The 14,185-nt window shown below is 35.8% G+C and overlaps 1 protein-coding gene across 1 annotated transcript in view; it reads left to right on the plus strand.

Moving 5' to 3' along the window:
• The window catches only part of org-1 (T-box transcription factor 1), a 41,102-nt gene extending 37,663 nt beyond the window's left edge, over positions 1 to 3,439 (plus strand). Inside the window, exon 6 of the mRNA XM_073973518.1 lies at positions 2,152 to 3,439. Within this exon, the coding sequence (XP_073829619.1) occupies positions 2,152 to 3,106 (955 nt within the window). The 3' untranslated portion in view covers positions 3,107 to 3,439. The remainder of the gene's footprint in view (positions 1 to 2,151) is intronic.
• The last annotated feature ends 10,746 nt before the right edge of the window (positions 3,440 to 14,185 follow it).

Consider the following 14,185-nt stretch of genomic DNA (forward strand, 5'->3'; position numbering starts at 1 on the left):
ACGTTTATTGTGGCCTTTGGTGGCTGCCAAAAATCTTTAAAAAATCTACGTTTGCTGCGGCCTTTGTTGACTGCCAAAAATCTTTAAAAAATCCACGTTTATTGTGGCCTTTGGTGGCTGCCAAAAATCTTTAAAAAATCTACGTTTGCTGCGGCCTTTGTTGACTGCCAAAAATCTTTAAAAAATCCACGTTTATTGTGGCCTTTGGTGGCTGCCAAAAATCTTTAAAAAATCCACGTTTATTGTGTTTTTTGCTGGCTGCCAAAAATCTTTAAAAAATCCACGTTTCTGATTGCCTTTGGTGGCTGCCAAAAATCTTTAAAAAATCCACGTTTCTGATTGTCTTTGGTGGCTCCCAAAAATCTTTAAAAAATCCACGTTTCTGATTGTCTTTGGTGGCTGCCAAAAATCTTTAAAAAATCCACATTTATTGTGGCCATTAGTGGCTGCCAAAAATCTTTAAAAAATCCACATTTATTGTGGCCATTAGTGGCTGACAAAAAACTTTAAAAAATCCACGTTTCTGATTGCCTTTGGTGGCTCCCAAAAATCTTTAAAAAATCCACGTTTCTGATTGCCTTTGGTGGCTGCAAAAAATCTTTAAAAAATCCACGTTTATTGTGGCCTTTGGTGGTGGCCAAAAATCTTTAAAAAATCCACGTTTATTGTGGCCTTTGGTGGTGGCCAAAAATCTTTAAAAAATCCACGTTTATTGTGGCCTTTGGTGGTGGCCAAAAATCTTTAAAAAATCCACGTTTATTTAATCTTTAATCTTTAAAAAAATACGTTTATTGTGTTTTTTGGTGGTTGTCAAAAATCTTTAAAAAATCCAAGTTTATTGTGGCCTTTGGTGGCTGCCAAAAATCTTTAAAAAATCCACGTTTATTGTGTTTTTTGGTGGCTGCCAAAAATCTTTAAAAAATCCACGTTTATTGTGTTTTTTGGTGGTTGTCAAAAATCTTTAAAAAATCCACGTTTATTGTGTTTTTGGTGGCTGCCAAAAATCTTTAAAAAATCCACGTTTATTGTGGCCTTAGGTGGCTGCCAAAAATCTTTAAAAAATCCAAATTTATTGTGGCCATTGGTGGCTGCCAAAATTCTTTAAAAAATCCACGTTTCTGATTGCCTTTGGTGGCTGCCAAAATTCTTTAAAAAATCCACGTTTCTGATTGTCTTTGGTGGCTCCCAAAAATCTTTAAAAAATCCACGTTTCTGATTGCCTTTGGTGGCTGCCAAAAATCTTTAAAAAATCCACATTTATTGTGGCCATTAGTGGCTGCCAAAAATCTTTAAAAAATCCACGTTTCTGATTGCCTTTGGTGGCTGCCAAAAATCTTTAAAAAATCCACGTTTATTGTGACCTTTAATGTCTTTTAAAAATCTTTAAAAAACCACTTTTATTGTGACCTTTAATGACTTTTAAAAATCTTTAAAAAAAATCCACGTTTATTGTGGCCTTTAATGGCTTTTAAAAATCTTTAAAAAAAATCCACGTTTATTTTGGGTTTTGGCGGCTCCCAATATCTTTAAAAAATCCACGTTTATTTTGGGTTTTGGCGGCTCCCAATATCTTTAAAAAATCCACGTTCATTTTGGACTTTGGCGGTTCCCAATATCATTAAAAAATCCACGTTTATTGTGGCCTTTGGTGACTCCCAAAAATCTTTAAAAATCCATTAAATGTAGGCCTCAGTGTACCAATAAAATTACTAGTTGTCCGTCTATTTTTATCCATTCGACAACAGAAATCGATTTGAGGCCATGTTATAAACAATATTCAATTAAACACGAAAGGGCTTTTTGTGGAGTAGCCACTCACCCGACAATAACAACAACACCAAACATACATAATTCAAAATTTTAATATTTTTCCTAGATGTGGCGGATTATTTTTTCGGCTGAAACAATAGCAAAAAATAACAACAATAATAATAAAGAAAAATATTCTCAATAAAGAAGATGGACCCATTTATTTGTTTATAAGAGTATTTTCCCTGAATGTTTGTGTGAATTGTGTGTGTGTGTGTGCAAAGTAGTCAGAAATTGTTATTGTTTATGAAATGTTCTTTGTTAACAAAAATAATAACAACAATATGCAAAAGTGATATAAATTACCAAACTGATGTTAAAAATTGTATTTTTTTCTTCTAGACCACCAAACGGAGGAGGCATGGCGGCCATGAATCAAATGAGCCATGAAAGTCATGCCAGAATGAAGCAGCATGCACAGCAACAGCATCACCAACAACAGCAGCAGCAACAACATCATCACCACCATCAACAACAACACCAACAAGCCCTCAAGGGTCATTCAAAAGAAACGACCGCCAACACCACCACGGCCAGCAGCATCTCTGTAACAGATCTAGATAATCACAATCACAGTGCCATGATTACATCCCCAAATGCCACCAGCCATCATCATGCGACCATGAACACTGCTCCCTCTACCCCCTCTACAACTGGTACATCGCCTGATCTCATTAACTATCAAACACTGGCCACAAATCCCCACAATGGCCTTCTCAATTCAACGAATTGCATTTCACCCAAAACAGATCACTCGCATCACAGTAGCGGTAGTTCTCCATATGGCCACAATTCACACAGCCAGAATGTCGCCGCTGCAGCCACCACAACTGGTCTTACGTCATCTTTAAGCAATTCTGCCACTGGTCTTATGGCTTCATCACCACATCATCATCCCACACATTTGAATTTAAATCTAAACTCTCAAGTCATACCGCAAACATCTCCTCAGCATCATCATCATACGCAACATCACATGGCTTCGGCGAATATCTATTCATCGCTGAGTCAACCTTATGCCACTGATAATTCCAACTATGGTCCAATTTATCACAATCCCCACTATCATGGCCACAGTTATGGTAATCCCTATGAGAAAATTAAAGTTACAGGACATATGCGTCAAGCCCATGGTCATGCAGTTCCCAATAGCAATTCGCCAACAGGTTTGGCTGGTGGTAACAGCGTTTCACCCTCAAGCAATTCCTATGGTATGAGCAGTTATCAAAGTTTTTATGGTTCGGCAGCCCATCAAATGATGCGACCAGGTGGTTACATTGATTTGGTGCCAAGATAAGAAGGTTTTAACGCACACACTCTAATCACATCAATAGTATTATTGTCTGAACTGTTGAAATAGTATTTGCCAAGAAGCATGAGGACAAGGAGGAATGTATATTGTATTGGACTTCTGGTGAAAAATACCAATGAAAAGTATTAAACATATCAAAGCCAAAGTTTAGTTAACCTTAGATTTTATATCTAAACCAAAGATTTTCTGAAACCAAAGAAACAACAACACACAGTTAGCTCTCTCTCTCATTTAGTCAATTTTTTAATAATTTTAATTAAACTATTATTTTTTATTTTATTAATAAAACTTGTAAATAATTTCTAATTTTAACTAAAATTAGTAGTTTTATTTTAACGGCGTCGGGCGTCAGGTCTTCGACACCAGATACCTTACTTACCTAATCCAGATTTCCATTAGGCAATTTTTCTTGCGGCAGTTGTCAGTTTGTGGGCAAGAGAAGGTAGGGTGCTGAGATTAAAAAATTCCCATTATGCATCATCTATCTCTCCGTCAAACTGAGAATTGCCCCAAAGAAAATTATCTAATGTTAATTTGGACCTACTTACTTCCGCTGCTGCGTAAGCCGCTACAGGACCATTTAAAAGAGGTTATCAAAATTACAGAGTTTAAATTACGTTAGTCCGAGTCTAAAATTTTTGACAGTAGTCCGGTTAAAACCGGTTTTTCCAAACAAAACGGTTTTCGGTTAACCGAAATTTTCACTCTTTTAACAACCGGTGTTCGGTTTTTAAAATGTTTCAAACCCGGTTAACCGGTTTTGTTAAATAGGTACAAAATTGCTCATAATTGATAAATATTTGAATAAAAATGTGCGGCAAGGGGTACATTAAGTATACCGACATCGTTATTATATAATTATCTCATAATATTCTTGTTATTTGACATTCATCATCGAAGTGAGGACAACAAAATTAAGAAAGATATTTTTACTCAAGAATAGTAAAATCCGTAACAAATAAAAATTGAATTGAAAAGAATTAACAGCCTGTTTCTGTATGTCGAAACGAAAATGTGTGCGAATGAAAAACTACCAAACTTTATATCCTGACATTCGAATAATGATCGTGTTAATTATGTACAGACTTCGCCTAATAAGGCTAATCATAGTGAATATAAGAAAGCATCGGAAAATTCGGCGGCCTGTTGTAAAATTGCTATGTTGGACCATATATTTCAAATTGTGATTTTAGAACCATTTTACTAGAGTTGTGCAATCTAGTTAGTAGTACTATACTAGTTCCAACACGTATGAGTAACGTCATACAGACTAACGTGTGATATTACGTATACGCATTTTTTTTATAAATTTTACAAAAAATATTTTTTAACCCTTTCGACCACAACGTTGCTTATTAAACCATGCAAAAAATCGAAACAACTTCGATTTTTAGAAAAAATTCCAGTTATGTCACGATCGACCTATTTATATAAATAATAATTTTAAAAAAACAAATACGCAGTGTTATTGCTAACAGGTATAGTTATAAAGTAAAAGTAAAATTTGCTAGAAGATAGCACCATTGAACAAGGTGTTGAAAAGTATCCAGACGATACGATACACCAAATTCGAAGAGATATGTATGATGATAGCGGTCATTGGGTGGTATGAAGTATTTTATGGTAGCAAATTTCGAAGTTTCAAATTTTATGAGTGGACTCTATTGCATGTTGAAAACCAAATTTACAAAAAAGTATAACTACAGCTGATTGTCACTTCTCTCTTCTATAAATATGCCTTGGAAGCTAATATTTTTTACTGCGATACCATTAGTTTACTTTCATTTCAAGTGGACACTGACCTCGCAGTGGTGCCAACTGAAAAAATAGTTCTATGAAAAAAAAGAAAAACAAACACTTATAAAGTTGACGACCACACAAATGTTGTAACTACCATGATCTGCGTGTATCCATCCAGAACGTTCGCACTCTTTATAGAGAAGGTGCAGTTTACGTATGTCAGATGTACTTGAAAAAATCAAGGCCGATACTGTTGCCATCAAGGAAATAGGAGCAGGATGAATGTTTGGACTGGATTCGGATCGACCTGATATTTTTCCCATAGATAGGGCTTGCAGTGCTAATCACGCCAACATATATATCATGGGCAGGAAGTCCATACTTCCCGAGATATAGGCTCCGAAAGTTCAAAAAATCCCTTGGTTCTGACGATATGTTTAGTTTAAATAGACATTTTTTCATATATAGCCGGCCTTCGGCCGGGGATTTAAGACTTTCTCCTATGGACAGGAACAAATCTCGGCTAACGCGAACAAAATTTTCCTTCAAACCGAAATTTTTTTTTATCATCGATCCGAATCCAGTCCGTATATTCAACATATGCCAGGAAATACGGTGGATGGGAAAGGTTTAGCAAGAACACCTAAAGGTGGCGTACTGTATTATAGCAGCTTCCATGATAAAAAGCATGAGTTAAAACATCCGGACTCCTGCTTAACCCCGGTATAAGCAAAATTCTTCAACACCAGCTTTATTGCCAAAATTCGAAATAAGAAATAAGAATTTCTTTGGGCCAACAGTCGGGAAATTATCCACAGTACAAAACGGAACATGCCAAGTTGTCAAAGATGTCATAATTTACATGCAGTCGTCATTAAACAATTTAGTTATTTTGCCGTCAAAACCTGATCTGTTGATATTATATATTTTTTGTAAAAATGGAAAATTCGGGTAATCGTATGTAAATTAAGATTATTATTAAACATTCAAATCTAATATTAGATGTGGTCAATAATTTGTTGTGTCAGTAAGTGAAGTTTTTTTAAGTAGTCTGTGGTATCGTCCAAGTGTTCTTTGGATTAGAACTTTCGGTATCGGGGCGTATTCTCGTTAAAATATATTATTGGTCGAAGATGACGATATCAGCTAACAGTTTCTGAAAAGAAATTTTGAGAATTAAAAAGAAATCAGTTTCCAGATTTCGTAAAACTTTGAATTTTGCATATTTTTAATTTTTGGTTGGAAAACGTAAACTTGTTATAGACTAGATTTCTGCGAAATTTAATAGAAGTGTCAAACACAACTACATGACGGGAGTTAAACAACAATTTATTAATATTTGTTCAAGGCTTAACCAAATAAAAAAACTTCTGTTCGCAGGAAAATACCAAATTCCGACGTGACCGACTATGTGATACCCTATCTTATCAACTTAACATTAAGTGGGATGAAAATATATAAGGGGGCTATAGTTAACTCTGAACTGAATATAACAACAATTTACGGGCTCGACTCTTCGGCCAGAAGTACGGAATTTAATCCAGATCGGACTTATTGTGCAAATTTTGTGTACAACAAATCTGAACCAATTTCAGTATAACTTTGCAAACTCTTTTCTAGTGCAAATTCCGTAATATATTCCAAATTTTATCAAAATTGGACCGACAGAGCGTGATTGGTGCACTAAATACCTCAAATCGGGCGAATTTATATATATGGGAGCTATATCCAATTCTGAACCGATTTCAATATAACTTGGTAAACTTATTTATAGTCAGAATTCGGTAGCATTGTCCAAATTTCATCATAATTGGAGAGAATTTGCGTGTTTGGTCCATAAATTACTTGAAATCGGGTGAACATATATATGATAGTTATATCTACATATATATAAACCGATATCAACCAAATTTAGCAGATTCGTTTCTAGGCCGATTATAAATATCTGCACGAAATTTTGAAGGTCTAGCTTGCCCCTGTGACTTTTTGCCTCAAAACCCTAACGTTGGCCCCACAGTGCATCGATAAGCTGCAATTACAACAGATATCCATAGCATATTCCACTCAACTGGTGCAATGGCTTAATCAAAACACTCCTCGCCCCGATAACATATCAGTACAGTGACAAATTATTACCCACTTCCTGCAAACTGTCGCAAGAGAGATGTCGTGCTGCTACCGAAGAAAAAATGCTACTCTACAACACTGTTGGGCAGAAATGCTCGGCCTCATACACAAAAGTGTAAAAAATACATGAGTCTCTCGCAATTTGCCCACCATTGCTCTACAACAATGGAGGGTAAATTGCGAGAGACTCATGTATTTTGTACACTTTTGTGTATGAGGCCGAGCATTTCTACCCAACAGTGCTCTACAATAAGTAGCAACGCGTAGCGCACGAGAGAGGTATCGGCTACTGTAGAGAGGTATCGGGAGAAAAGGAGAGGAAAAACGCATTTTTCGCTGGCAAAAGAGAGAAATGAAAGTGCGGGAGTGTGAAAAAATCGAAATGTACAGGAGCCAGAATGAAGTCCGAAAATTCTACCAAAAAGTAAAACATCGAACTGATGACAGGCACATCTTCCTATAAATAACACTTTACATAGTACTGACAAATGGAAGACCAAGGCTTCGATAGAATAAACAAGTGGAAAACGAAATAAAAATGCACGATATTCCACATTTGGGAAGAAACGCAACAAATAGAGTAGAATGCAAATCTATTCTTAGTTTGGCTTGTAGGGCAAATGTTCTGTAGAGGACTTACTATGTAAGCGATATCATGTATTCTGAGGAGTTTAGACAACATTTTTAAATTGCACGAGCTGTATTTTCTAATCACGTACAATAAATACGCTTTAAAATGTACATAGGTTCTTTTTATACCCTCAGCATTTATGCTAACGATGGTATATACACATTCATACGGGCAAAATGTGCTTCATCGAAATAATGGTTTTAGACCCCAAGTATGATAGGACAAAATCCGTTTTAAACCGATTTGGTCCGAAATTTGGCTTTCGTAATATTTTGTACAAACTTAGTTCAAGTTCGAAGATGAGCCATATCGGTCCACTCCCCCACAAAAATTCAAAAATGTTCGGAAAATAACTCTTGAAGGGAGTAACCGAATTGGTCCATACTTTGCACATCGTGAAATCGCAACCAGACTTAGGTTAGGTTCCAATATTGACTCTATCGGTCCACTCCCTCGACTACCTCCCACACACAATTTCGGATAAGTCCATTTTACAATCTGCTCTCGAATCGATTTGATTAAGCTTTTAGGCAAGGGTATATACACGATTCAGTTGTAGTTTGTATTATTTCCAGTTCACATAGTAGAATGAACCTAGAATTTTGAGGCAGTTTTGGTCGGAATTCTTCTACCATCGACATTGAACTCTCGTCTAAGTGATTAGATTTGTTTAACACTCTGGCTGTTACCTCAAGCAATATATAATGATTGGTATCCCATAAATTTGTGTATTCTGATCTTTAAGCCCAGTAGTGCGATTCTCTAACATATTTTTGAGCTACCGCCGAAAATCGGTAAAATTAAAACGCAAAATTATGAATGAAAAGTTAAAATAAAAGTTGACAACACTCTTGCTAGCGGTAGAACTTTGCGAAGATTTTTTATTCGTCGCTAACTTACCGAAAAACATCGGTAATTACCGAAATTATAAGCATTTTAATTTTACCGACAATTATCGGTAACTCAAAAAATTAGTTAGAGAATCGCAGTACAGGTAAAGCCATTTTTATACCCTCAGCCTTTAGGCTAAAGAGGGTATTTACACATTGATACGACAAAAAATTTGCCTCATCGAAATAATGGTTTTAGACCCCAAGTATGTTTGTACGATATCCGTTTCAGACAATTTTGAGTAGATCTACCAATGTCAGTCCGTCTGTCGGTCTGGCTTGTGCGCACGATAACTCTTGAACGGATCAATCGTTTCGGTTCAAATATTTTGTCCAAATTTGATTTAAGTTCGAAGATGGGCCATATATATCCACTCCTTCAGGTACCTCCCCCACAAATGTTCAAAAATTGTCGCAAAATTTATGCGCACGATAACTCTCGAAGGGAGTAACCGAATTGAACCAAACTTTGCATATGGTAATACTACCTCTAGGCATACATCAGGTTTGAATATGGATTATATCGGTCCACTCCGTCAGGTACCTCCCACACAAAATTTGAAATAAGTGCAGTTTAGTGACACCTCACGAATCGTTATGAAATTTTTTGTAACAGGGGCAAGTCCATACTTCCTGAGAAAATAGGCTGAAAGGTACAAAAAAAGACCTATGACACCGTGTGTAGTGGTTGGAGCGCAAGATAACTCTCGAACGGATCTGCCGATTCGGTCCACAATTTAGTCTTTGTAATATTTTGTGCAAACTTAGTTTCAGTTTGAAGGTAAGTCATATCGTTTCACTCCTTCAGGTACCTACCCCACAAAAGTTAAAAAATGTTCGGAAAAATTGTGCACACGATAACTCTTGATGGGAGTGACCGATTTGGTCCATACTTTACACATGCTAAAATATCTACCAGATATAGATGAGGTTTGAATATGGACTATATTTGTCCACTACCTCGGGTACCTCCCACACAAATTTTCGGATAAGTTCACTTTAAGACCTGCCTCGAAACACTTCGATTTCTGTTGAAGCAACTTGCATTCGCTGTCCTAATTACGACCTACATGTTTTTTTCAGGGGCAAGTCCGCACTTCTTGAGGAAACAGCCCAAAAGTTGTAAAAACCCCCTTTGACACCGTATGTACAGGCTGGAGAGCTCAAACCGAATACTGTTTTTCGTAGGCAAGTATGGCATAAAAGCCCTATCTATCAATATCTTCTCAATTTTTGAGCTTTAATCCAATCCATATTTTTTTCGGTTCATACACCCACAATTTTTCAGTCTACACAGGCTGAGGATATATCTTTGTCGGCAAGCCGACTAAAACTTTTTAACTTGTTAATTATACCTTTATGTAAGAATCTGCCAAAAAGGCGTATCTATAAGGCATTTATTTTTCGACCACCATCACTGTGGTATCACACGGCTGTCTCTGGTAGAGTTCTCGACAAATATGTGTGGAGATAGCATGATGCGCTGTTATCGTGCTGTGCTGCTTACGGAATCCCTGCTCATGATCGACAACTGGATAGCTATTTCCGACTTTTGCTGGCAACCTTGCCTGGCTTCAGTAGCGGGACAACCCTACCTATTTTCCAGATTTTAGGAACAATGAGGGTGGCTAGTAGCAAGTTGATAACTTTAATGAGATACTCTGTACTCTGTAGTGAGAAACCGCGTCTTTAATTTAAAGTAATATTCAGATTATACAGATGGTCGCATCGTGTATGGAACACATTTTACGAATGAAAAAATGAGTTTTGGTTGAAACGACTGGGATGACGATCATCTAACCATGTGATTCTCAGTTGCAGTAGCATTTAAACGATACCGTTTCCACTGCTAATCAATGGAAAATAAAAAATAAGAGAGAATGCATGAGGTTTTTATTACCTTGGCCTCGTCACATAAGAGGATTTCTGGCTTAATCCATTAAGTTGCATATTCTTCCGGTTTTAAGTCAAGTCGCCGCATCTCTACGCGGCTTGTTTTTCTTCAATGAAACCTTTAGCGCCCCAACACAGAATTCCAATAGATTTAATTACAAATAGAGATATAGAATGCTTTATGTAGTCTTCCTCACTTCTAATTAGTTTTAAATTTTTATTCAGAATATCACTGTCACTAATGTGAACACATTTTTTTGAAAATACCTTAAGTTTGTTTACATTTCATGTAAACATTGCATGACATTTGTCGCAATGTGGCATAAAGCGGAGGAGGAGGACGAGTATCCCAGCGAACCAATCGTACCGATATCGTAACGAAATCGGAACAAATTTCGGACGTTACGTCCGATATCTGATCCGAAATCGTAACGATATCTTAACGAAAGTTGTATGAAGTGGTTGACATAATTTCGGAACGAAATGTCGGAGCGAAATCGGATCGATTTCGGTCAGAATTCGCAACGAAATCGAAAGAAAATCCTTGGGAAATTCGGAATTCGAATTTCTTCCTCCGAATTTTCGTACAGATTTCTGAACGATTTCGGAATAATGTCGTATGAACATCTGAGGTACCTTCCGAACTTTCGTAAAGGTTTCTGAACAATTTTGGAATAATTTCGTATGATTATCGAAGGAAAAAATTTTTCTCTGATGCCTCTTTTTTATTGTTAATTTTTTTTTTATTGGAAGATTTTAATTTCAAAGATATCTAATGATTTTCACTGTTGTTATCATTTTGTAGTTATAGTAGAACAATGTAAACTTTGTGTACGAATATGTTGAATCTATCAGCACTAGCTTGAATTATTATATGTTGCATTTATATTTAAAATATTTAAAAATTGTATATACGAATTTTATAACCAACCATGTTGTTTTTCGACAACAAACTAAAATGTTACTTGTTAGATATATACAAAAGGTGGTTGTTGTGCGAAGGGAAAATTGTTTCCGACATATCGATCCGAATTCGTAACGAAATCGGAAGAAAAACATTTCTCCGATATCGGAACGAAATCTGAACGAGTTCCCCTACGAAAAATCGTATAGAAATCGATACGAAATCTGAACGATTTTGCTTCCGAAATTGTTTCGATATGTCGGACATCCGACATTTGGTTTGCTGGGATGCTACACAGTTAATGATAATTTCCCATAAACATCTGTAACTAATGATGTTTCTCTCTGGTGTTCACTTTTTGACATTTTAGCGTGTGCGCGCTTTGATATGTGCCTGTCACAAATGTGTCACTCTTGTCCATGATTTGAGTATTCAAACACACGGAATTTAGTTTTGCTTCCAAACAAAATGTTTTGTTTTGTAAATGACACCACAAATCGATTAATGAAGTCAAGGTCATGTTGGTCGGCAAAGTCCTTTAATAATAAATTCAAGATGAGGCAAAAATATTTAATTTTTTTTTTTTTTTGAAAATGTGGAATGCTAAAAATAGACAAACTATTTCGTGAATACGTAGTCTGTTTGGTGGTAAAGAAAATCTATCTATAGAATGGCTACGTAAAAAAAACTGAAAAATATTATGTTTATAAAACACATTCATTAATCTTATTGAACGTTTAGGTAATCACTGCTGAATGATATGATTTTAATGGAATATTGAAATTTTGGGGAAAGTACAAGACTTGTAGGGAAAACAAAAAACATTTAGAGGGAATAAAAGCACGAAAGTTAAAGTACAAACAATAACAAAGTTGAATACATACATTAGTATTAATTATAAAAATCAAAGTCCTCTTTCAGAGCCTGCAAATTTAATAAAAATCTCCAATATTAATAACATTGCCGCTTTCATATGAACCTCTTGACGGTTCATATGACAGAAATGCCAAGACTTTGAACGAACAAACCAGGTGGTCAATAGGATGAACAAATTTGCATTAAAAATGCACGTTTTTTGAACATTTTTCATTAAAAATTCACATTTTGGGACCCAGGGATGCGTGACAAAAGTTCAGGAATGGGTGAAAAATTTGTTCTTTAAAAATCCACGTTTTGTGGTCCAGGAATGGTTGAAAATTTGTTCTTTAAAAATCCACGCTTTGTGGTCCAGGAATGGTTGAAAATTTGTTCTTTAAAAATCCACGTTTTATGGTCCAGGAATGGTTGAAAATTTGTTCTTTAAAAATCCACGTTTTGTGGTCCAGGAATGGTTAAAAATTTGTTCTTTAAAAATTCACGTTTTGTGGTCCAGGAATGGTTGAAAATTTGTTCTTTAAAAATCCACGCTTTGTGGTCCAGGAATGGTTGAAAATTTGTTCTTTAAAAATCCACGTTTTGTGGTCCAGGAATGGCTGAAAATTTGTTCTTTAAAAATCCACGTTTTGTGGTCCAGGAATGGCTGAAAATTTGTTCTTTAAAAATCCACGTTTTATGGTCCAGGAATGGTTGAAAATTTGTTCTTTAAAAATCCACGTTTTGTGGTCCAGGAATGGTTAAAAATTTGTTCTTTAAAAATCCACGTTTTGTGGTCCAGGAATGGTTGAAAATTTGTTCTTTAAAAATCCACGTTTTGTGGTCCAGGAATGGTTGAAAATTTGTTCTTTAAAAATCCACGTTTTGTGGTCCAGGAATGGTTGAAAATTTGTTCTTTAAAAATCCACGTTTTGTGGTCCAGGAATGGTTGAAAATTTGTTCTTTAAAAATCCACGTTTTGTGATCCAGGAATGGTTGAAAATTTGTTCTTTAAAAATCCACGTTTTGTGGTCCAGGAATGGTTGAAAATTTGTTCTTTAAAAATTCACGTTTTGTGGTCCAGGAATGGTTGAAAATTTGTTCTTTAAAAATCCACGTTTTGTAGTCAGGAATGGGTGAAAATTTGTTCTTTAAAAATCCACGTTTTGTGGTCCAGGAATGGTTGAAAATTTGTTCATTAAAAATCCACGTTTTGTGGTCCAGGAATGGTTGAAAATTTGTTCTATAAAAATCCACGTTTTGTGGTCCAGGAATGGATGAAAAATTTGTTCTTTAAAAATCCACGTTTTGTGGTTCAGGAATGGGTGAAAAATTTGTTCTTTAAAAATCCACGTTTTGTGGTCCAGGAATGATTGAAAATTTGTTCTTTAAAAATCAACGTTTTGTGGTCCAGGAATGGTTGAAAATTTGTTCTTTAAAAATCCACGTTTTGTGGTCCAGGAATGGTTGAAAATTTGTTCTTTAAAAATCCACGTTTTGTGGTCCAGGAATGGCTGAAAATTTGTTCTTTAAAAATCCACGTTTTGTGGTCCAGGAATGGTTGAAAATTTGTTCTTTAAAAATCCACGTTTTGTGGTCCAGGAATGGTTGACAATTTGTTCTTTAAAAATCCACGTTTTGTGGTCCAGGAATGGTTGAAAATTTGTTCTTTAAAAATCCACGTTTTGTGGTCCAGGAATGGTTGAAAATTTGTTCTTTAAAAATCCACGTTTTGTGGTCCAGTAATGGTTGAAAATTTGTTCTTTAAAAATCCACGTTTTGTGGTCCAGGAATGGTTGAAATTTTGTTGTTTAAAAATCCAGGTTTTGTGGTCCTTGGCCTGTTGGTCCTTCAAAAACATCCCTTAGCTGAACGCTACTGTTGTTGCATTTTCTGAAGTCTTCAGTGGTTTGCACCCTCAATGTTTTCACTAAAATACAACTCTTCCCGCTTTATTTGTTACTTGGCAACCGGCATTGCCATGCATGGAATTTGTTATTGAAAATAAACACCGGTAGAGAAATTTC

The sequence above is a fragment of the Musca autumnalis genome, unplaced genomic scaffold (assembly GCF_047663935.1).
Source record: "Musca autumnalis isolate F117 unplaced genomic scaffold, ASM4766393v1 scaffold_3, whole genome shotgun sequence".
In the NCBI taxonomy this organism is placed as follows: Eukaryota; Metazoa; Arthropoda; class Insecta; order Diptera; family Muscidae; genus Musca; species Musca autumnalis.